We start from the raw sequence: 22,915 nt of genomic DNA on the forward strand, positions 1-22,915 counted from the left end.
GTTTGGATGCACTCTCACTCCTCGGGATCAAAGTTTGTTTTAGCAGTGGATCATATACGTGACTCAGAGAAAAAGAGCCGTCATCGCGTCATCCCATTCCTGGATACTCTAATTGTTCGCAAGGAAGACGGGTCGGTAAAAATGCTCGTGTACCGTAAAAAGACCCATACGGATCAGTATCTCAATTTCAAGTCTCAACACCCTCTCCACCAGAAGCTCGGTGTAATTAGAACGCTCATGGACAGAAAGGATAACATAGTGACGGAAGAAGTAGACAAAAGGGAAGAAGAAAGAAAGATCAAGAACGCCTTAATTGAATGTGGTTAACCCAAGTGGGCGTTTGACAGAGTCAAACACCAGATGGAAGCGAAAACCAAAGAGCCAAAAAAGTCTAAGAAATCCGACGAAACACCTTCAAAAGGTATGGTTGTTATCCCCTATGTCGAAGGTCTTTCTGAACAACTCCAAAGGATTTGTCAAAAAACACAAAATCTCAACAGCCATGCGATCTACAAACACACTCAAAAGCATTCTTGTGCATCCCAAAGACAAGAAAGACATCTTAGAAACCAGTGACGCAGTATACGAAATCCCCTGCAAAGGTTGTGATAAGTCGTATGTGGGAGAAACAGGGAGGCAATTCGGCGTCCGTCTAAAAGAACATCAAAAAGACTCTGAAACGGTCAAAGACACAAAGTTCACCAGAGCAAATAGAAAAGCGTCAACATCGAACAACATAAGTCAGCGATCACAGACCATGTCGCCCAAGAAAATCATGTCATCAATTGGGAGGGGCCAGCATACTAGACAAAGACTCAAATGCTGTATTAAGAAGAATCCGAGAATCAATTCAGATCCGCAAGAAGTGGGCTAATGCAATCAACCGCGATGACGGCTCTTTTTCTCTGAGTCACGTATATGATCCACTGCTAAAACAAACTTTGATCCCGAGGAGTGAGAGTGCATCCAAACACCGCGGGAAATGCAGTGGACCAGATCACCTGTGATCAAGCCATCAGCCTGGATGGCGAAAGCTCAAGTCAGTGTGTATATTTTATTGGATTTGTCACACAAAAATCTAAATAACAAAACATAACCTGTATAAAACGTTTTTAAAATGTTTTGTGTTTGCTGGATATAAGCACCCTCCATTCAGTGCTGTACGCTCTTTGGGTCTCTGCTTCCTGTGTGGTTACACCCATGTCCCTCTGAATTTGTTCTTCTCATCTGATTGGTGGACGACCAAGGCATCCAAAAACTGTTTTTACCATAGCTCCCTCACAAGGCTCATAGCAAGGTATCCGATTTTAAGGGTGTGTCAATCTAAGGTTGTTCTCAATTATTTATGCATCAATCACCTCTCCTTTTTCTGACTTTTTCTCCACATCAACTTGTTTCATAATCTTTTAGGAGCTTATCCCTATGCGTACAAGATATAGCAAGAATAATCAATATCCCAAAAGGACACTTTTTTTCGCGTCATGGAAGACACATGATTATGGCAAATTTTCGTTAATATTTACGTTACCCTACATAAATTGTTTGATCTCGAACACAATTCATCGTATGAATAGCCCGGATAAATGGTCAACGATTTTGTCAAATGTCCGAAGTACAAAGGTTCATGAATAGGCATATATTATCATTTATAATAATGATAATAGCAACAATTAGATATTATTTCAACACGTAATAATGGTACGTGCTTCACACTGTTAGAAGGGTTGGGTAGATTTTACCCAACTTGGGTAAAGTTTTAACCAACCGCTGGGTGCTATATGAACAACTCTTTTCTGGGTTAACATTTAACCCCCATAACAGTTTACTCCGTGTTCTAACAGTGCAACGTACCTACTACATGTATATTATGCGAGTTAATCAGTGGTGTTCATGTTAAAATGTTAAAGACTGCTGTAACAGTCGAAAAATCCCCTGGAAAAATCTTGTTTTATTAATATCGATCACAGGATATTGCATATCATGTGTCTTGCTCACCATTGGAGATGGGTGATACCATTCGCTGCTATGTTCACCGGTATATTTACATGGGGTATTATGCTTACATACGGGCTGGTGTTTAATAGTATCCAAAATGAGTTCAACGGTACCTCTGCATCTACTGGTAAGCTTTAAAGTAAACTTTATAACGTTAACAACTTTAAAAAAACATCAGACACATGCAATAAGATGTTTATGCACTCTGCTCTCGAAGGATGTCACGCTGTTGTCAGATATGTCTCCGACTACTCCATCTGGTAGGCTATTCCAAACGTGAACTGCAGTGTAGACATGGTAGATGAATGTCCTGCCAGTACACTGTATATGGTTCTGACTACAAATGGCTTTGGTAGCAGTTCTTTTAGTCATTCCTCATCAAGTGTTGACAAAGGCAACAGTGTTTGCTGAAACGTGCAATTTCTGGATCGTTTTTTGATACAAGGAACATTGTTTACTAAGTCTACTCTACCATGTCTACCGAACCTGATGAATTTGTACAATCAAACACCTTAAACATTTTTTGCCATGTTGCATTCGTTTACGATTTAGATTGATCCCCTCCCATCAATCAATGTTGGACACATTGGGAAACCGCTGAAGACATTGGCATTTCTCAACATCGCATGGGGAATGGGAGTGACAGTTTTCCGTTATTTACACGCAAGCGTTCCAACACTTATTTCCCAAATTGTAGATGAAATCTCACAAAACAAGGTGGAATCATCTGCGTAGAGGTAGAGTTGGTTTTCACACTCATCACCCAGGTCATCAATGAAGACAGAGAACAACAGTGGGCCCAATATTGACCCCTGGGGAACTGATGCATTGATGGAGGAAGTACTTGATGACTGGCCAGATAAGACAACTTTGATGGAACGAACTGTCAGGTAGCTCCTAATCCAGTTGAGCAGCTTGCCGAATTCTCCTTTTGCCATCAGTTTCGAGCAAAGGCCATTATGCCAGACCTTGTCAAATGCTCCTTTAAGGGGCAATCAGACGCACTTCGTTACCTCTGTCCAGAGAGTTGGACCACTCTTGTAACATTGTAAACATTAATTACTAACTAAACATGTTTAGAGTATTGATGAATGATGAATAATATTTAGCAACTGAGTTCTGGAGTTATTAACAAAAATGGACACCCTTACCTTACGGAGGCTTATCAGGGAGGGATCAAAGCCAATAAACCTACCAGCGATAATCACTTTCATCGACTTTCGAAAGGCTTTTGATACCATCCACAGAGGCAAAATGCTTAAAATTTTGAAAGCATACTTGATCAGCTAGTGTTAATGCCATTGGCAATATGTACGCAAAAGCAACGGCAAAAGTGTATTCACCTGATGGACAGTCACCCCAAATTGGCAAATGAGTTTTTTTGAATATATTGCCCTGCACTAGACGTACGCTGTAATTCTGCATCGCACCATTGATTATCAAAGAATAGGCATAAAGACCTGGATCGTAGTTTCAGTAGTGTAGCTAGGAAAAAAAAAAGAAAGAGAAAAATGCCCTTCTGACAAAAATTGAAAGTGAATATCGGGAAGGAAGAGGAAAAGAAAAGGGACAAGGAGCCGGTTTTCCATCAAAATTCATCCAGCTCCTCGATCATGTGCCAACATAGTGTAAAATACAAAAATTTGCCCGCTAAGCCTTTTTTGGAAGCTCGAAGACTTTTTATGTGAGTCTCAAGAAAATCCCCAGAAGGAAAACCAACTGGCAACTCTACAATCTGCAATTGAAATCCCTCTAGCGTCGGTATCTGGCAGTCATTCCTCATCAAGTATTGACAAAGGCAACAGTGTCTGCTGAAACGTGCAATTTCTGGATCAGATACAAGGAACATTGTTTACTAAGTTTACTCTACTTAAGGGATCTGGAATGAGCGTTTCGACAGTATTTTTTGTGGGACATGAGAGCACATCAGACATATCGAATTGCATTCTAAATACGAAGAATGTCTTTCTGATATCAAATAATTTTCATTTTTGAAATTCACGATATAATACAAATTTTATGACAAATTATAAAAATTTGATATTTTTCACATTAAAAAAATATATATAACAGTCCTCGAAGTACATTTGATAAATCTAATGATATATTCTTAAAGTGTATGTAGCTGGGAGGAAAAGCCGACGATCAATTGAAAATTTTGACCTTTCATGTTGAAGATATGGATTTTTTTTGGTGTTTTGGGAAAAAAATCCATATCTTCAATACGAAAGGTCAACATTTTTAATTGATCGTCGGCTTTTCATCCCACCTACATACACTTTAAGTATAAATCATCAGATTTATAAAGTTTATTTCGAGTACTGTTAAATATCAAAAATATCAATTTTTAATCATTTGCCATAAAATATGTATTACATTGCGAATTTCAAAAAATCAAAATTATTTGATATCAGAAGGACATTCTTCGTATTCAGAATGTAATTAGATATGTCTGATGTGCTCTAATGTCCCACAATAAACACTGTCCAAACGTTCATACCCCACCCCTTAACCTGATGAAGGTGTACAATCAAACACCTTAAACATTTTTTGCCATGTTGCATTCGTTTACGATTTAGATTAAACATGATAAGCTTCTCCCATTTTTGCTATATAGGTTGGGTTGGATCGTTAGCTCTAGCTTCTGCATGCCTTGGTAGTCCCATCACCAGCGCACTGCTGATTTATTTGCCATACCGGATTCTTGTACTCGGAGGAAGCTTACTTTGTACAGCTAGTCTAGTTTGTTCTTCATTCGTTCCTTCTGTTCACTACTTATTTTTGACGTACGGGTTAGCATATGGGTTTGGAGTTAGTTTAAACAACCAAGCCACCATTGTTTTAATTTTACGAATATTTTCTGGAAGTCATGACTCCAGAGCGCTCAGCATTGCTGTAAGTGGAGCAAATATTGGTAAGTCATGCACATAAATTTGTTATTTACTGTTAAGTCACTGGGCTTTCTTGCCCTGCGGGCCCTTTTATATTTTGGAACTCACTTGGAGTGTTTAGTCGTCGTATGGGAGTTTCCGCCCTCGGGCCTCTCGGCCCTGCGGTAAGTGGAGCCCTGTCGGCCCTGCGGTAAGTGGAGCAAATATTGGTAAGTCATGCACCTAAATTTATTATTTACTGTTAAGTCACTGCGGCCTTGATGTTTTTATGGATACTGGGGACCCAGTATCAACTAAATATTTATATATTATTTATAGATATTTATATATTATTATTATATTTTTATATTGGAACTCATTTGGAGTGTTTAGTCGTCGTATGGGAGTTTCCGGCCTCGGGCCTGTCGGCCCTGCGGTAAGTGGAGCAAATATTGGTAAGTCATGCACATAAATTTGTTATTTACTGTTAAGTCACTGCGGCCTTGATGTTTTTATGGATACTGGGGACCCAGTATCAACTAAATATTTATATATTATTTATAAATATTTATATATTATTATCATATTTTTATATTGGAACTCATTTGGAGTGTTTAGTCGTCGTATGGGAGTTTCCGGCCTCGGGCCTGTCGGCCCTGCGGCCTTAATGTTTTTTATAGCCATACGACGACTAAACACTCCTAGTGAGTTCCAATATAAAAGGGCCCCGCAGGGCAAGAAAGCCCAGTGACCTTGACAAAATAGGAATGTGAGGACATCAAAATTGTCCTCGCATTTTTTACTGTCCTCACATTGTACATGTAGTATAGAATAATGTCCTCACTTATATTAGTTTACAAGTAAATAAGTAATAATCATTACTATTAAGCAGGGTGTCCCAGAAAAACTCTCATTGCCCCATCTTTTTTCCTATTTCTGAAAAGTTGATCAAGTTTAGTTTGGTATGTAAAGAAACGTTTAATCGGTAGCTTTAATAAACCAAAACAATAATTGTTTCAATTGGCTCACAACTTTTGAAGATATACTCTTTTTAAGAAATGTACCCGTTTTTCACTCTGTCCACGGATTGGGTTTGGCTACATCAAAGAGTGGTTGGGATAGGTCATGCTGTGTATTGTATTGTATATTGTATTGTATATTTATTAAAAAATCACATAGCAGCCAACGGCTGAATTGCATGACATTTACATTAAAAAAATAGCATTATGAAAAATACATGCATTATAATTAAAACACTCAAACATTAAAACATGAAAATAGATAAGAACACATTAGAATTGCACTTGACTGGATTTGGAACAATATAAAAAAATGACCGGCAAGAAAAAAACCTGCATTGCTTTTAGGAGGTTGGTGAGAAAGGGTAGGGGACTATTCTGAAATCTGTTGGTCCTACATCTAAAAGAGTCAAATTTTGGTTGTCTTCTGAGAGTCATGTGGGATTGATACTTACTAGGTGGAAACCAGGGTGAGAACCTCATAGACGTGCTTTCTTTCAGGGCAAATTCCTTGCAGATGTTTTGTCTCCTCTCAGACAGCGAATGAAGTTCAAGGGTAGCTAAGGAATCTGCATAGGTAGTATACTTTCTACCAAGGATGTATTTGCAAACACGTCTCTGAATTTTCTCTAGCTGGGCCACCTGATTATGAGTAAGACCAGAATGCCAAAGTAGGGCGGCGTACTCTAAAACAGGGCGGATGTACCTCTTGTACACCAATAACAACTCCTCGGATGAGAGAGATGCTTCCTTCAGTTTGCGGAGCATGAAGAGTTTACGATTGGCCTTCGCATACATGGAATCAACTTGTTCATCCCAACATAAATTGTTTTGGATCATAACACCCAGGAGTTTAACCTTCTCAACAACAGCTAATTTATGATCATCAATGGAAAGATCTACATGTGGGGTAGCTTTCTTACCAAAATAAACTTGCATGGCGTGACATTTTGAAGGGTTCAACATCAATTTATTGCTCTTAGACTACTCATACAGGGCATCAAGATTCTCTTTGATTGCACTATCATCACCATATGCCCGATTTTCACCTATTGTCAGGTCATCAACGTATTTCCAGACTCTAGTGCTTGTATGCTGGACATCATTCAAGGCATAGTTGATCATGGCAAGAAAGGTTATAGGTCCCATGTTGGTACCTTGTGGAACACCTCCAGAGAGAGTAACCCATTCAGAAAAGGTTTGCTTGTATTTAACCCTTTGCTTACGGGAGGAAAGGAAGTCAATCACCCACTCCACAATTGCAGGGGAGACACCCATCTTCAACAAATTGATGACAGCAATTCTGTGGTCTATCATGTCGAAGGCTTTGGTATAGTCCGTAAGGACAAGAGTGCTAACATTACCAGTCTTTTCAGCTCCAGAAACATGGTAAACATCAATGAGGCAGTGGGTGGTTGACATTCCTTTCTGATTTCCATATTGATCAATGTAGCATCAAGAACCCATTTAGCTACCCGACCTTCAGCAACCTTGGCAAGACCAGCTGTAAGAGAAATTGGCAGATTTGGCAGAAAAGAGAAGTTTGTCAATAGAAGGGGGTTTGCTTTGAAATAGGCACTACATTAGCTTTCTTCCACTGAGAGGGTACTTTACCTTGCCTGAGAGAAGAATTAATAATATCTGCAACAGGCTTACTGAGTTCATAGGCAAATTCTTTCAGAACTCTTGGTGGAACATTATCCGGACCTCCTGCTTTTGAAGCAGATAATTTCTTAAGATCACCATAAATATCCCAGAGTTAAATGATAGGAGGTGGATCTTTACTGGGCAAGCATGCAGGGAGATCATCCAGCTTGAGTGCTGTTTGAAACTGAGAGAAACTGGCTAAGTGGGTATTAATTTCAGTGGCAACCGCTTTATAATTTGTAGGATCAATGTTGGGGACATGAATAGTGTTCTCGACCTTATTCATGTTGGCAATGTTCCGTATCTCCCTGTGGAGTGGCCTGCAAGATCTCCAGACCTCACATCACTTGATGTTTTTCCTTTGTGGCAAAATCCAATGGTATATGTAACGCATTATTGATTCAGGTTGAAACAAGTTTTCGTCAACAGGGTAGAGGGCAGAGTAGCACAATAAACCAAAGACAAACGAAACAGCCCTTTTCACGGCTCCCTTTGTTTGATATTCATGCATGGTAAGTGTACTCCTTCATGTCCTTTTCAATCTTTGAAGTAGCCAAACCTCCTCCGTTGACATGGACAGAATGAAAACAGGTACATTTCTTAAAAAGAGCATATCTTCAAAAGTTGTGGGCCGATTGAAATATTTGTTTCGGTTTATTAAACCTAACGTTTACATTTTTCTTTACCTACCAAAACATATTTGATCAACTTTTTTAAAATAGGAGAAAAAGAAGGCGCAATGAGTGTTCTGTTTTTTCTGCGACACCCTGTATGTGGGGTGGGCTTAGTTGACATGGTGTCTAAGTATTATTGTGCCTTGGATTTGGTTAAAATGTGTAAGATTGCCATTGAAATAAAGATTGTGTTTGTCTACTCACTTGAACTGATTGGGTTATATTCATAGGAATACTCACGCTTGGACCGTTGATCGCTCATCTTGTACATTTGACAGACTGGCGCGTGTCATTTCGAATTCTTAGTGCTATCCTCTTTGTCGCAACTATCCCAGCCGGTCTGCTTATCTCACCACAAGCACCTTGTGGAAATAATCAACATGGTTCAAAGTTTCAACTACAGCGAGACTCACCTCCTGAACTAGGTGACGAGATGGAATCATTCACCAGCGAAGAACGTCAATTAAAAACTTATACTAAAGTTGTTCCGAATGAAACCGAGAACATTTCTGACAAGAAAACAATCAAGAAATTAATCTTCAGTGTAGACAATTGGATGCTGTTTACTGGGATAGCTATATCTGCACTAGCTTCTACATTTTTCATAATTAATCTGGTAAGTAGGCCCCTACTTATTCACTGTCGGTTCTGATTCTTTCTGTAGCACTCAAGTGCTTTCATCGATTTCATTTTTGTCACTGCCTGTGACCTAAACTATACCATAGTCGATTTTTGATAAATAAAAATATGTTATTTAATCATTATGAACACATTCAGTTGAACTCGAAATTATACTGATATTATTTTATTACATCAAAATACTAGCAAATGGTTATGAAAAGGGATGATATAATTATATTAATGACAGTAACAGTAAAGTATACGTAGGCTTATTGAATGCAATATTTTATAATGACACTTCAATACTGAACAGTTCTGATTTTAGAATCTACCAGTTTAATAATCGACTATGTACATTGCATTTTTAACAGGACTTTGACCGGGGACTTGGTCCCTAACACACACTGTCAATCATACTTGTTTATCAATCCAATTTAACCGCAAGCATAAAGGCTGTACGTACAAGACGCGCTCATGCACCTAGTACAAAAAGTGCCGCATAGTAACTGTTGTGTACAATTTAGTTAATGTGTACAATGCCACATGCCCGGAGGATTTAAACCATAACGAGATCTGGGCGACCAATCACAAGCCAGATCCATTTAAAGCTGCATTACATCATGGCCAATTTTAGTAGGCCAGAAATCTGACAATCTCATCCATAGACAACCGTGTTAAACTTGTTAACCGCAATCGAAAGTAAGTAGTCCACTTGGGAAGCTAACAAACAGAGGCAGTATGGTGTCTAAAAAGATCAGATGTGAAAATATATCAATTGTGCACACATTAATTAAATCAGAGTTTTAAGAGTATGCATATAAATGGGCAAGTGGACTACGGAGAAGTCTACCTGTGACCACACAAGTCACATTATGACAATCGCCAGGTTTACACCAGGCGCGTAGCAAGCGGGGGACAGGGTGGACGAAGTCCATGGGCCCCGAGGGTTCAGGGGCCCCGAGCACAAAAGCGAATATTAAATAAGGGCTGACAATGGAGCGCAGGGCCGGATTTTTATACCATTGGGCCAGATGGGCCCGGGTTCAGGGCAATTTTGGGCCCCCAAAATCGCCCTATGCATCTTTCTTGTGACCCCAATAACAGCATGTTTTTGGGTCAAAATAGGGCAAAATTGTAAAATTTTCCGCGCTTCGCGCGCATTCAAATACCAAAATTTATGTTGAACTGGGGGTCAAAATAGTCTGAAATTGAATTGAACAAAATATGTTAGTCCCCCTTAGTAAAACCAAAACTTGGCCACTGACTTGAATGCACATACCTTCCTCGGCACGTGAGTTCGTGGCCTCCAAATTTTGGCCTGGCCCAGGGCCCCAATAAGGTAGACTAAATCCTGCCCTGGTTAAAAGGGCCCGTACTGATCCTTGTCCATGGGCCCCAGATGCTCTTGCTACGCCCCTGCTTTACACGTACATGTGTGCTCAAAAATGTGATTTCAGATCGAAATGCCCCCAGGAAATGCCAAAATTCTCCCTCGAATTACAAGTTCGTATGACAGTTACGGCTAGCATTTGCATTTACATTAGCCAGTTTTAAGTGTATGTGTAGTGTAGCCGCAGTCGGTGGCCCTCACAGACCCGGGAAAAGAAAAAGAAAAAGAAAAAAGGAAAAAAAGGAAGAAGATGAAAAGCGCATAGATAGTGCGCTACGCACAGGCACACCGCCTAGACGCCACACCATTTTATAAACCATTTAACAACAAAACAGAGCCGCAACCACTGTAGATAGTATACAAAAACAACAGAGCCCGAAAGTAGTGTTATATGTGGTGTTCAAAGATGGGCCACGTGCCCACGTGTATGGAAGCCTAAGTGTATCATTTTGAGCAAAACCTAAATATCGTACACTATACCCGGGTTTCGCCAGCCCATTCTGGGGTTTTGTTCCCCAAACTAAGGAGAAGCTCAGCAAAACTCAAATCGGGTAGCGATTCTAGGTTTTTTAGTCCATTCCTAAGAATGGGCAGAATACCATGGTAGGCCTGTATTATTATCCCGGGAAAACTCAAATCGTGGAGCAAGCCAATTCTTAGGAATAGCCCGCAAATCCAGGGAATACCGTAGCCCCCGAATCTTACGTTTAGCTCGGTAAAACTTAATTCGGGGAGCAATTCTAGAGTTTTGACGTCCATTCCTAGGAATGCTAGCAATACAATGGTATAGCCTCCGAAGCTAATAGGTCTAGCTCGATAAAACAAATACTTATATGGCGCTCTAGAGAAATCACATCGCCTAACAAAATTACAAAGAAACCAAGAAACAAAAAATCAAAAAGAAGCAAATAAGATAATAAACAAATCCCTTAACTTCAGGGAATAAATGGGTTTTCAGTTGGCGTTTGACGATGGTACAATCCCAGAAAAAATATACAATATCTCTGAATGCCCCTTTAACAGGAAGCCAATGAAGAGTACACAAAAGATGTGACGAACTCTGGTCCCGTCCACAAGCAAATACCAATCGCGCAGTCTTATTATTCTGCAGGCGCTGAATACACTTGAGGACGACTTCCTTAGCGCCAAAAAGTAAGGAGTTGGCATAGTAGTAGTAGTAGTAGTTCGTAAATCCCGCCTTACAATAGGCGCACCCCTGAAGAACAGGGTAAGGTTGGGGCCAAAAAGTTAGTAGAAAACACCAAAAGTTGATATTATTATTAACATCAAAAAGTTAAAAGTCACACAATTTTCCTGCAAGCGAAAAAACTTCACAATGTTTCAGCGAGGAAATATATAACATCTCACAATGTGTCAGTGAGGAAAAAAACAAACATTAACATCGCAAACTGTTTCAGCGCGGAAATTTTACTGACACTAGCAGTCTCACAGTATTTCAGCGAGAAAAGTCTCAACATCTCCAACTGTAAATGCACTGCGGGTTAGGAGGAGTACACCAGCTATCCTCGGGGCAGATGCGTTGAATCCGGAAACTATGCAGGAGTTCACTAAAAAACTATAAATTCATTGTCACAAAAAACACAATATGTGAAGCCTGATAATCCAAGGCGAATAATTTAGTGCAAAACATAAAAAGGTGCAGAAGTTCGGCAGTTTACTTGGTAGAGTTGGCTGCTTGTCGAGCCGATGCCAAAGCAGCACAGTTTTCTTTGTGGAATTTCCAGTGTTTCGCCTGACATGTCCTACTACAATATCTTGCAATAAAACATCGGGTGCACTTATTCAGACCTCCAAGCACTTCTGAAGCTGGAATCTGGCAATCCAAATTGAAACACTGGCTCATCATCTGTCCATCCACTTCCTCATCAATGTCTGAGCAGTCCGAGTCTGAGCAAATAACACAACTCAGCTTAGCTTGTTTTGGCTGAGAGTCATGTTCAGAACGGGAAGGTGAAGAACAATGAGGTTGAATTTCAGGATTTCCAGGAGCAGGGTTCACAATATTACCGAGTGTATTAGCCTGGTTTCCAGGCACAGTCGAATTACTGGAACGACTGGGACTGCATGATGGGTTAACACCCACGTTAGAGACGACTTTAGAGCTCTTTTTGGATGCAATCCATTTAGCAAGTCTCTGCCTGTCCCGTTTCTGGGTTGATGGCGATTTTTTCTTTCTTATCTTTTTCTTTGATGACGGAACGATTGATTGCACTGGGATGGTATTTGGTTCAGCGCTGCTGGGGTTATTGTCCAAGTCTTGTTCAACATGATCTACCGTGCTATCACAATGCCGTGGCGTTGAGCTGGTTGGTTCCAGTTCATTGGTCACATTGGTACACGTAGGTTGTGTGGCGGGAAATTTTGACCAGCAAATGTCGAGGTAGATCTTGCCTTTATTCTCCTTCAATGTCCACACTGGGGATTCAAGATTGGTTATATCCAGTACTTGAAGCACTCGTTGCAGTTTATCGCCTATTCCAGAGAAGATTGGTGCCTCCATTTTCTCGGTAAAGCGTAGAATTCCCAGTACCAAGCGGGAGAATTAAAGAGACACGTCCGCCACCATAATCATCATCATGGATAGTCATCATGCATAGTCTACCCGGAACAGGACCACAGATCGTACATGGCAAGCTTCCGCGGCAAGCTCCTGTGTAATGAACCTTCATACACGCCACAAATTGCGTGGGCTATGTGAAAATTGACACTCTTACAAAGACCACTGACCTGGTGTGGGCACACACCACTAAATGAAAGTCCCATTAAAATACACGTGAAAATACAGGAAAGTAAGTTTGTTTTTCTACCCCATGTAACAATATTTTGATTGAACCAATGTCTTAAATAAAGATTTATTTTTTTATTTGAATTTGATTTTTTGGAACAAGTTCAGACAAACTTGAGAGATACGAACTCCTGAACAGCGCCATCCCGAATTTCAGCCGACACCAGTTCCGGCCATGATATTGTTTCAAGAGCCTATCACCTATCATGTCCATTCGAATCGGAACATTTTCTGAACAGATTTGTAATGTTGAACTCCTATTCTATCGTTTTTATCAAAACAATCAAGGGTCACTCAAATTCGGTTCCCTCGGTACGCCGATATATTTCACCTACACGATTATTGGCATGTAAAACTGAGTCATTTTTTGAACAATGGTGGCGCTATTTATCTTAAATCTTATTTGCATCTTTACAAGGGGTAGACACTTGTATAATGGTATTAGAACATCAGAAAAAAGACTTACTAATGGCGAAGAAATGTAAAAAAAATCTTTTTATCATAAAATGTAAGGGATAAGTTATATTATTTGGATAATTTAAATAAAAAATATATTTAAATAGCGCCCTCAATTTTCACACAAATGTACAGTATATAGAATAAAAATTACCACAAAAAGCATAAAAAGATGAATAATTTGAAACGAAAATCTATATTAAAAATAGCTAAAAAATATATGTGTATATTACTATTAGTGTGATAGCTGCTGGTATTGGTCCAGGCCTAGAATTGAACATTACATAATATTTTGTTAGAAAAATTAATAAATGATCAAATATTTGAAATATTTTGTGCCGGGACTATGAAGGGTTACACCAAATGCGGAAGGATTTAGTGTAGTGCACCCTGGTCAGACATACTCATGGTGGAATCAAAGATGGTGCCAAGATTTTTGACAGGAAGGAGTATGAACGGTTATGTTACCGAGTGTACTCAATACTCTTGGTGCATGTGGCAATTACCGTGAACTCACTTTTAGCTGGATTTTGACACATCCAGGTGTTTATCTTGGATAAACTAAACCCCCAGGATTCGGAGGCATTACTGTCCATTCTTAGGAAAGGAATGCAAAACGCATAGAATCGCTACCCAATTTGAGTTTTGCTCAAAAATCTCGGGTAAAATCTGTCTGTTTTGTTGTCAGTTAAAAGTAATGTTCATATTGATCATAAATTGATATGATGTTTGAGACTTGCGTCACCTGGTATAATTTGATGCGTTCTTATTGCTCTCGCCTCTATGCCATTCCGCGCAGTTTGTCTATGCAATATACACTGAGGTGGGCATTATTTTGTATTTATGCCTTTTTTAATACAATTTATCAGGTTCCATTTATTTTATCAAATGGATGTTCTCCGCAAGAAGGTACGCAGATAGTAATAATGTTAGCAATCTCTCAGGCTCTTGGAAAGATTCTTCTATCAGCCTACGGAGACCACCTTCCATTTGCCAAGATCTATCTGTTAAGTTTTGCCAACTGCTGTGCATCGGTTCTTAGTGCTCTTCTACTGTTAACTGACTCATTCAAAGGAATTTCTGCTGTAATAGTTGGTAGGTTATTAAAACACATTAGATGCCTATAAGGAGCTGTGCAATAATTATGTTGTGTAGGTGTGGTGAATTCTCAAAATGGTCTGCCAAATATCGCTTGCACACCTACCAAAAATGATTGCGACCCCGGCAAAAAATCTTTGGTCCCCCTATATTTCACCACCCCTAGGTACACAGAATTATTGCACCACCTCTAATACGTCTTAGTTCGTGACAGCACACGACTTCTTGAATTATATGGACTTTCCTTTTACTGGACTTTTGTAGAAATAATCATTTTGTCTGTAATTTAAAAGAGATATGTATTTGAACATGTAGTTAGAAAGAAAGAACAGTTTACCAACCCAAAGTGTTACAATTAAACAAGACAACAAATAAACACAAATCCCGACGGCATGGGATTCGAAGCCACGACCTTCCGATCACTAGACGGACGCTCTATCCATCAGGCTACCAGCTCCCACTGATAAACGGTGGTTAAAACTTGATCTAATGTGAGCAGTCCAGGTACCGTATATAATACACACAAACAAATATTACCCAACTACACAAGTACAGGAGATCATTACTGATGCTTAATCTTTTCCGTGGGTTGGTTGTTCTTTTTTTCTTGTTAATGCTCACATTAGACCCAGTTTTAACCACCGTTTATCGGTGGGAGTTTACTCGAGAACTCTAGCTTCGAATTTGCACACGATAGTTACCTACTTTGGACAGTATAAGATTTTGCTGAAGTGTAATTTTAGCAACATTTTTGATGCAATCGCCTGTCGTGATCGGCTGTGTTTACTTCTGAACTTCCATTGCTTTACACGGTGTCATGCTTCAGCGAATCCGACTAGATTTTGAATGCAATGGTCTCTACAGTTAGCAGCCTGGACAACCGATTCTTTAGAAATGCTTAGTCGCGCTGAAAGTCGATCGATACATGTTAAAATCAGCACAATTCAGAGATACACCTTTTTGCTATGAAATTAATTTTCTCGGTCAAATATAAAGCAATATTTTTTTTCTTCAGTAATGTCAGTTAAAAACTTGGTGCTTGGATATACATTTTTTTACAAATCCTGGTGTTAAAATTAAGCATCAAATTGTGTCTTTTAGTGTGATATTTTTGATTTTTATAGGCCTTCAGTTCGCACGCGAGCTTTTTACGGAATTCATTGTTTAGCGTCTCAAACTAATATAGTTTGCTAAAGAAAGATATTCCCCACCTCTGTAAAGCACATCGTGTGGGTCTATATATTATAGTTTTGTTAGAATTTCCGTTTTTATTTTACCCTTTTTCCCTTCATCATGTTCATACTCGGAAATGTCTAACTCAGTACTTTTATCTCGAGAGCAACCAACAGAAATAGTCGATATTTCCTTTGTTGTTTATCCAGGTCAATTTTCCATTGAAAGCAAATTGCCCGACCAGCGATTTGGTAGCCCAAATCCCCAATTGAGTGTTCTGGTTAAACATGATCAGTAGGAGCGCTATAGGCCTGGGAATTTCTTTGCTATATTGAAGTTCTAGCAACACTGTAGCCATGCCGGTATTCCTATTATGGGGTGTAAAAAGATATGATGCGATTGAGAATGTACATATTAAGGCCTGTAAAAAGTTTTTAGGGGTATCATACAATACATCAAATAGTGCTTCTTTGGGTGAGTGCGGAAGACCCCCTATGTATACTTTTCAGGTTGTGCGTTGTATAAAATACTGGTTGAAATTAATTTTTATGTCAAATGATAGATACCCAAAGAAATGTTATCTGATGCTTTTTAATTTAGATCAACGTGGTATGACAAATTGGACTACAAATATAAAACACTTATTGCAGACGTCTGGTTTCGGTGTAGTGTGGCAAACTCAAGATGTTGGTGATTTAAAATTATTTTTGAATATTTTGCCACCAGAATTAGAGATATTTCCTTTCAAAATTGGTTTTCTGATATGAGTTCAAGGAATAAATTAAGAACCTACATTCAGTTCAAATCACTCCTTGCTCCTGAAAGGTACTTATTATTGATTAGAAATTTTGGTAAAAGAAGGGCCATGGCAAAATTAAGATGTTCCGATCACCCTCTCAGAATTGAAACTGGCAGGTGGAATAAAATAAACGCCGAGGAGAGGTTTTGCGAATTGTGCAATGATGGTAGTGTTGAAGATGAATATCACTTTGTTTTGGTATGTCCCTTTTTCGGATTTTAAGAGATAAGTACATTCCTGTTTTTTATAGAGTCAATCCATCATTATATAAGTTTATCTCTTTGATGAAAAATGAAGATATTAATGTTATTCAAACACTTTCAGAGTTTATTTATATTGCTCTCAAACTCAGGTATAATATGCATTCTGATACATAATGTTTCTCTATTAATCTAAATTGTTGATTTTTCTTTCATATGCATGTAAATAATGTCTGTCACCGTGTAATTATTGTTTGCTTTGTACTATGGGCTGGAGGCCTACGTACTTAATAAAATACAATGAATGAATGAATGAATGAATGAATTAAACCCAGGGATATCGATCCACAATGCTAGTATTAGCCTTAGATTTCACTCGTTGATTTTGAAAAATGGTCAGCCGGCAGTTAAAATAGTGAAATGAAAACGCAAATTCTGACAAAACTATGATATATCGCTCACGGTGATGTGCGTTAGAAAGTTGGGAAAAATCCTTCATTAGCGAACTATCTTACTTTGAAAAGCTAAAAGGTTGATCCAAAAAAAGGCTCGCGGACAGAGTTTAAGCCTATCAAAATCGAAAATCTTACACTAAATAACTAAATTTCACGCCTAAGTTTAACACTAAAATTTGAAAAAAAAATACAGTATCAAGCACTACAATTTTTCCTGACATTTACTGAAAAAATGAAAATGATTGCTTTTCATTTGGCCGAGAAAATTAATTTTACATCGAAAAGGTGTAACTAAAATTTAGCTCATTTCAACACCAAATTCGATCGTTTGTATTGCCTCATTAAATGACTGAGTGAGCCTTGCCAAACAAAAGAATCGGTTGTGCAGGCTGCTAACTGTCTAGCCTAGAATGTGAAGCTATCGGTGAGTAAATTCTTGGCTAGACTTCTCGAGCAAGTGGGAGCTGGAAGCCTAATGGATAGAGCGTCCGTCTAGTGATCGGAAGGTCGTGGGTGCGAATCCCATGCCGGCACATTCCCTTGCTTTTTTTTTTTTTCAAGTTGGGTTGTGTGCCGGTCGGGATTTGTGTTTGTTGTCTTGTTTAATTGTAACACGTTGGGTTGGTAAACTGTTCTTTCTTTCTTATTAATTATATTCAGTTTCCCTTTGTAGCGAGCAATCGTTCTCCATTGTGTTTATTTGTTCTTGTGCAGGATGCGTATCCCCATTACCTATACCTGACATCTAATTACTCTTGCTTTCATGATATAATGTTTCTTTGATGCGCTCTTATTAAAAACTATTATTTATATAATTATGATCAATTCATAGTTATTGATCGGGAACTTTAACGAGTGGTATCATTATGATCCACAGGTGTGGGCGTTACTGCAGCGTTGTACGACATACTGCCTTTTCCTGCCGGACTTGAAGTTCTTGGACCCAACACAGAGTCTGAAACATCAGCTTTGGTTTATTTGGGAGTTGGTACAGGCTATGTCATTGGAGCGGCAGCACCAAGTAAGTTATGATTATTTAAGATTGAAACCGAAACGTGTTTATTTGATTTGATATAAACATCTACCAAAAAGTAATTACCCCCTTTAATGAATGACCATTATTCTAAAAAGGTCGACCGTATGCAAAATGTGGGATATGCATTCGAAGCAGGATTTATTTATGCGCATTATGACACCTCATTTTGTTGAAATAGTCCCAATATTGATGCTGCAGAATACATTTAAGTGATGGTAACCCAAGATTTGAAAGTTGCAGTAAAATCCCATTGCCTTGTATTCAGTATTCATTAAAGGAAATCTGTTCATTAGATTATCTTTTTTGTTTTATGCTCTTGGAGGGGATCAAAACATGTGATAATCAATAACAATTGTCATTATTCGCATCAGTGATCATAATTCACGTAATGTCGAATTGTAACATGAAGATTTCAATAATTTTCTGACCACCAAGGTCCTAAATGGCCTACAATTGCATGCAAGTTGTCCTTCAGTAGTAAAGTAAGATTCAAAATATCCTGATTGGGGGGTGATTGATAGATGTGATCATGTAACCCTTGGTTTTCCGCTTCTTGTGACCGTCTTGGTCCCAAAAAACATTGAACTTGTCATGTTTTAATATGGGATTAAGTAATGACGACTGATGTGAATAATATTTTTTTATTGATTATCACATGCAGTGAGAGCTGAAACATTTCCTTCAATGGACACTGAATACAAGACAATAGGGTTACTTTCATTAAAATGTACGCTGCGACATCAGTATTGGGACCATTCCAACAAATGAGGTGTCATAATGCGCAGAAATAAAATTCTGCTTCGAATGCGTATCCACGTTTTGGAATAATGATTATTCATTAAAGGGGATAATTACTTTTTGTTAGATGTTTATGTCTGGTGCGTAAAGTATTGTATATTCCAGGTTCGTCCCGGATGGTCTTGTTTTATTGACCTTGAAGTAAAAAAATGTCGCAAGTTTTACGTAAGGATCTCGCTTTGACATAAAGTAAAACAGTTACAACGGTAAGAATTTGAATGAAAAGCTATCTAGGCCTATATGAATGAAATTGAACATGGAAATCAGAATAGACGGTTTCTGAATTATCCATTATTTGTAAAAAAAAATGTATTTAATATGAATTTCCACATAGATCTATAGTTCTGGCCAATGAAAGGTTTGTTTAGTTAAAATGCAAATAATAGATCAAATTAATCCATAATCGTGTCTTTCTCTTTTCTGTTTTGCATAGGTGGTTTATTTGATTTAACTGGTTCTTATAGCGTCTCATTGATATTAGTAGCAGGACTCTACGCCCTCAGTGCTGTTGTGTTGTTCGTTGTATCAGTACGTTGGAGATGGAAGAACCTCCAAAGCACTAACGCTCAAAGTGCGGAAACATGACAGGACTTTAAACTACCATGACTACGTCATCATTGTTATGCCCCAAGACTGTGTGAATTTATCAATGCTTGTTTGTGAACAAGACTTACATAAATATAAATAGTTCTGTCTAATATTTGTTTACCGTAAAGAAATAAAGCAAATATATGCATTTTAACCTTTGAGTCATAGTCTAGACAGAGTTTGATTAATGCTGGGAATTTTACAGTCAAGAAATTATGCTAACAAAGGAGCAAATATTAAGAAAGCGATGAATTGTAGCATTTCTGAACATCTAAATGTTTATTCAACAGACTCTGTTTCCTCTTCTCCGCAACCCTCTTGGTTGGCCATTTGGAACGGTTTGGTTTTGACACCCTGGTCGGCGAATTGGTTGTAGAGTGTCTGCAGGGTGTCGTCATCAAGTTGCCGATAGTGGCTTAGAATCCAATTGATCTCAGTGTGGAAAATAAGGAAATCTTGACAGGAATGTATCAAGGAGTATCGGTCGTAGTCCGTGTCTAGCACCCAATAATCACCAGCAAATAATTCTGTGAATTAATAATAATAATAACACTAATAATAATAATAATAATAATAATAATAATAATAATAATAATAATAATAATAATAATAATAATAACACTAATAATAATAATAACAACAACAACAACAACAACAACAACAACAACAACAACAACAACAACAACAACAATAATAATAATAATAATAATAATAACAATAATAATAATAATAATAATAATAATAATAATAATAATTATAATTATAATAATAATAATTATAATAATAAACAGAATTTGTGTTGAGCAGTGTGTGTTTGTCTTCATTCAGCGTATAGTGAGTGGGTAGTCGAGTGACATCAGATCATCATAGATAGCGGGCAGGTCGTTAGCCTGCATTCCTGTGAGGTGTAGGTTTTTGTGTCATGATCTCTATGGCTTCCATGATCTTCCGGTTCAAAAAGCGACCCTCCCTGCCGATAACTTCCACATTGTCCAAACTGATATCATGTTTGTGACCGCTGTTAGGAGGGCTGGTGATCTATTATTGAACCTGGTGCCAAGGGCTCTCGCTGTCTCACCAACATTGCAGAGGATTCAGGTTTATATCAAGAAGCCAGTGTTGCAGCTACTTTTTGTTTATATTACACCACATTTGTTGGAGTCCGGGGTTCTATGCAACAAATGTGGCGTAATATATAAAATCAGCTGCCCCGAGTGTACGAACACTTATGTTCAAAATGTTGGTGAAACAGCAAGAGTCCTTGGAATGCGTCAGGTTCAAAGAACACTTTACGACCTTTTAACAGCGATCGGTGTACATCTGATCACCATGATCACGTACATGACATTAATTTGGACAATATTGATAAGTAGTAGGAAGGATCACTTTTGGACCCGGAAGATCAGGGAAGCCATAGAGATCAAGACATAAAAACCAACACTCAACAGGAATGCCGGATACGACCTGCCCGCCATCTATGACTAGTATTGACACTAATTTTAAAGAGATCAGACCAATTTGAAATTTTGACACCTGTTGACCCCTATTTTTGATGGTCATATCAGCCAAAAGTTTGAAAAAAAATTGCCAAACCCAAAGACTTCAAAACAGTCAATAACTCATTTTCGCCAAAATGGCACTGAAGCACATCCACTGCGGTCTTCAATTTTTTTGAAGATAACCAAACAATTGTTATAGCTATTCTAGTGGTCCAATGTTATTAGATTGGCAAGGTTACTGCTAATCCTAGGAATATCGTCAAATTAAGTTTAAACAAAGCAGCCTTTTGGAACCAAACTCTTCATATAGTTTTGAAAGTTGCTCTTTGGTCCATTCAACTCTCTAACAATGCAGTATGTCTGCGATAGAACCATTCTTGATCTACTGTATAATGCACGATTTGTGAGAATTTAATATAGCAAATACTTACGTATTCAATGTGCAACATTGTAATTGAACTAGGAGTGTAAAAGAAAATATTAAATATAGGCTACCAATAATGCTTGTAATACTTTTTAATATCGTGACAAACTTTTCGATATCTTGGAAAAATAACGGTGGTAGGGTATTGCATAAGGAGTTCCCAAATGTCATTTACTCACCTGAACCACTAAATGTGACTTTCAGCTTTCCTGGTTGTTCTGGATCTGGAATCCATGCATACCCTTCAACAGAATAAATGGATCCATCTGGACGCAGGCCACTATTGTAGACACCTATGTAATTCTCTCTTTCATCTTCAGAGTAAACAGCCTGTGTACAGCGGTCGTCAAATGACTCAAACGGCGCTGGATAACGTGAGATTTCGTACCAAGTTCCTAAATATTCTTGGACTTGAAAATCTTGTTTGACAGTTACCTTGGGGCATCGTCCCCAGTCCCAGTAGAAAGACAAGGATTGGGCAACTGTCAGAAAGGAAAGAAGAAAAACTGCTTGCTGTAGGAACTTCATCTCTGCTAACAATTGTTCTACCTGTTTTGCTGCGTTACATCAACTGTGTGTTCGATTTGCCTTTTTTGTTGCTCTGTACTGTATTGAACCAAGTCAGTGTGTTTGTTGATTTGAATCTGGCATCTCATTGGTTTATTGAGCACATGTGAGAACCTCACATTCCTTTGTCGTTTTCGGGTTTCCACGTACGTGGTTTCAATGGATGAAGGTAACCTCTTGATACCAATTCAAACAAACGTCTTATTCTACAGCTTCATGTAAATGTTTTTTATTTTCGGTGTTAATGACAAGTTAGTGTGCTCAATATCTTAAAATCTATAAGTAAATTTACCAAAGGAATGGTGATATGATTGAATCAATAATAAGGACCAACGTCGTACAAGAGTTTCATTAACCTGTGACCTGCTCCCGGGGACCTGCTTTATAATATCTTCCTGAACATGATCATTATATTAAATGAAGCAAGATCAGAAGAAATATTTCTTATCTAACACGGATTTTAAGCTCGGGGATTTAAGTTTTTACGTCATAAATAATGGTATCATCATGTTATATGAGACAAAACACAGATTGTGGTGGGTCATTCCAATCACGAACGTTAATTGGTAAACTGACTCAGTTCCGTACAGTTGCTGGGTCAAAATCGATATCTGACACACTTGTATCAAGTAGGTAGATTGACTCACAAATAGCCCCCCCCCCCCCCCCCCCCCCCCCCAAATGTACTCAAAACAGATCCAAAATAAAAATATAAGTAAATTAGGTACTCACTAGAAATATTTCGATTTCTATCAGGAATCTTGTTCACTCTGGTTTGTTGAGTGGTTGTGTTTCTAGAT

General features: G+C 38.4%; 2 protein-coding genes across 2 annotated transcripts; one reads left to right on the top strand and one right to left on the bottom strand.

Moving 5' to 3' along the window:
• The first annotated feature begins 360 nt into the window (after window positions 1-360).
• On the top strand, window positions 361-19,622 carry LOC140147515 (monocarboxylate transporter 13-like). The gene is made up of 9 exons (XM_072169297.1): window positions 361-421; window positions 742-992; window positions 1,921-2,122; window positions 4,613-4,918; window positions 6,963-7,082; window positions 8,436-8,821; window positions 14,348-14,573; window positions 18,081-18,224; window positions 19,471-19,622. The coding sequence occupies exons 1-9, from the start codon at window positions 361-363 to the stop codon at window positions 19,620-19,622; spliced, it is 1,848 nt and encodes a 615-aa protein (XP_072025398.1).
• LOC140149178 (apolipoprotein D-like) lies at window positions 19,212-22,306 on the bottom strand. The gene is made up of 2 exons (XM_072171379.1): window positions 21,728-22,306; window positions 19,212-20,152 (listed from the first exon to the last, which is right to left on the bottom strand). Exons 1-2 carry the CDS (start codon window positions 22,074-22,076, stop codon window positions 19,905-19,907), a joined length of 597 nt encoding a protein of 198 aa, XP_072027480.1. The 5' UTR covers window positions 22,077-22,306; the 3' UTR covers window positions 19,212-19,904.
• Between the last annotated feature and the right edge of the window lie 609 nt (window positions 22,307-22,915).

Source organism: Amphiura filiformis, chromosome 3 (genome assembly GCF_039555335.1).
Source record: "Amphiura filiformis chromosome 3, Afil_fr2py, whole genome shotgun sequence".
Lineage (NCBI taxonomy): Eukaryota > Metazoa > Echinodermata > Ophiuroidea > Amphilepidida > Amphiuridae > Amphiura > Amphiura filiformis.

Coding starts and splice junctions, on each gene's coding strand:
- LOC140147515 (XM_072169297.1), top strand. CDS start 361: ATGGAAGCGAAAACCAAAGAGCCAAAAAAGTCTAAGAAATCCGACGAA. Junction 7,083..8,435: donor GAGTAACCCATTCAGAAAAG/GTTTGCTTGTAT, acceptor TTATATTCATAG/GAATACTCACGCTTGGACCG. Junction 18,225..19,470: donor CATTGGAGCGGCAGCACCAA/GTAAGTTATGAT, acceptor TGTTTTGCATAG/GTGGTTTATTTGATTTAACT.
- LOC140149178 (XM_072171379.1), bottom strand. CDS start 22,076: ATGAAGTTCCTACAGCAAGCAGTTTTTCTTCTTTCCTTTCTGACAGTT. Junction 20,153..21,727: donor AGTCACATTTAGTGGTTCAG/GTGAGTAAATGA, acceptor ATTAATTCACAG/AATTATTTGCTGGTGATTAT.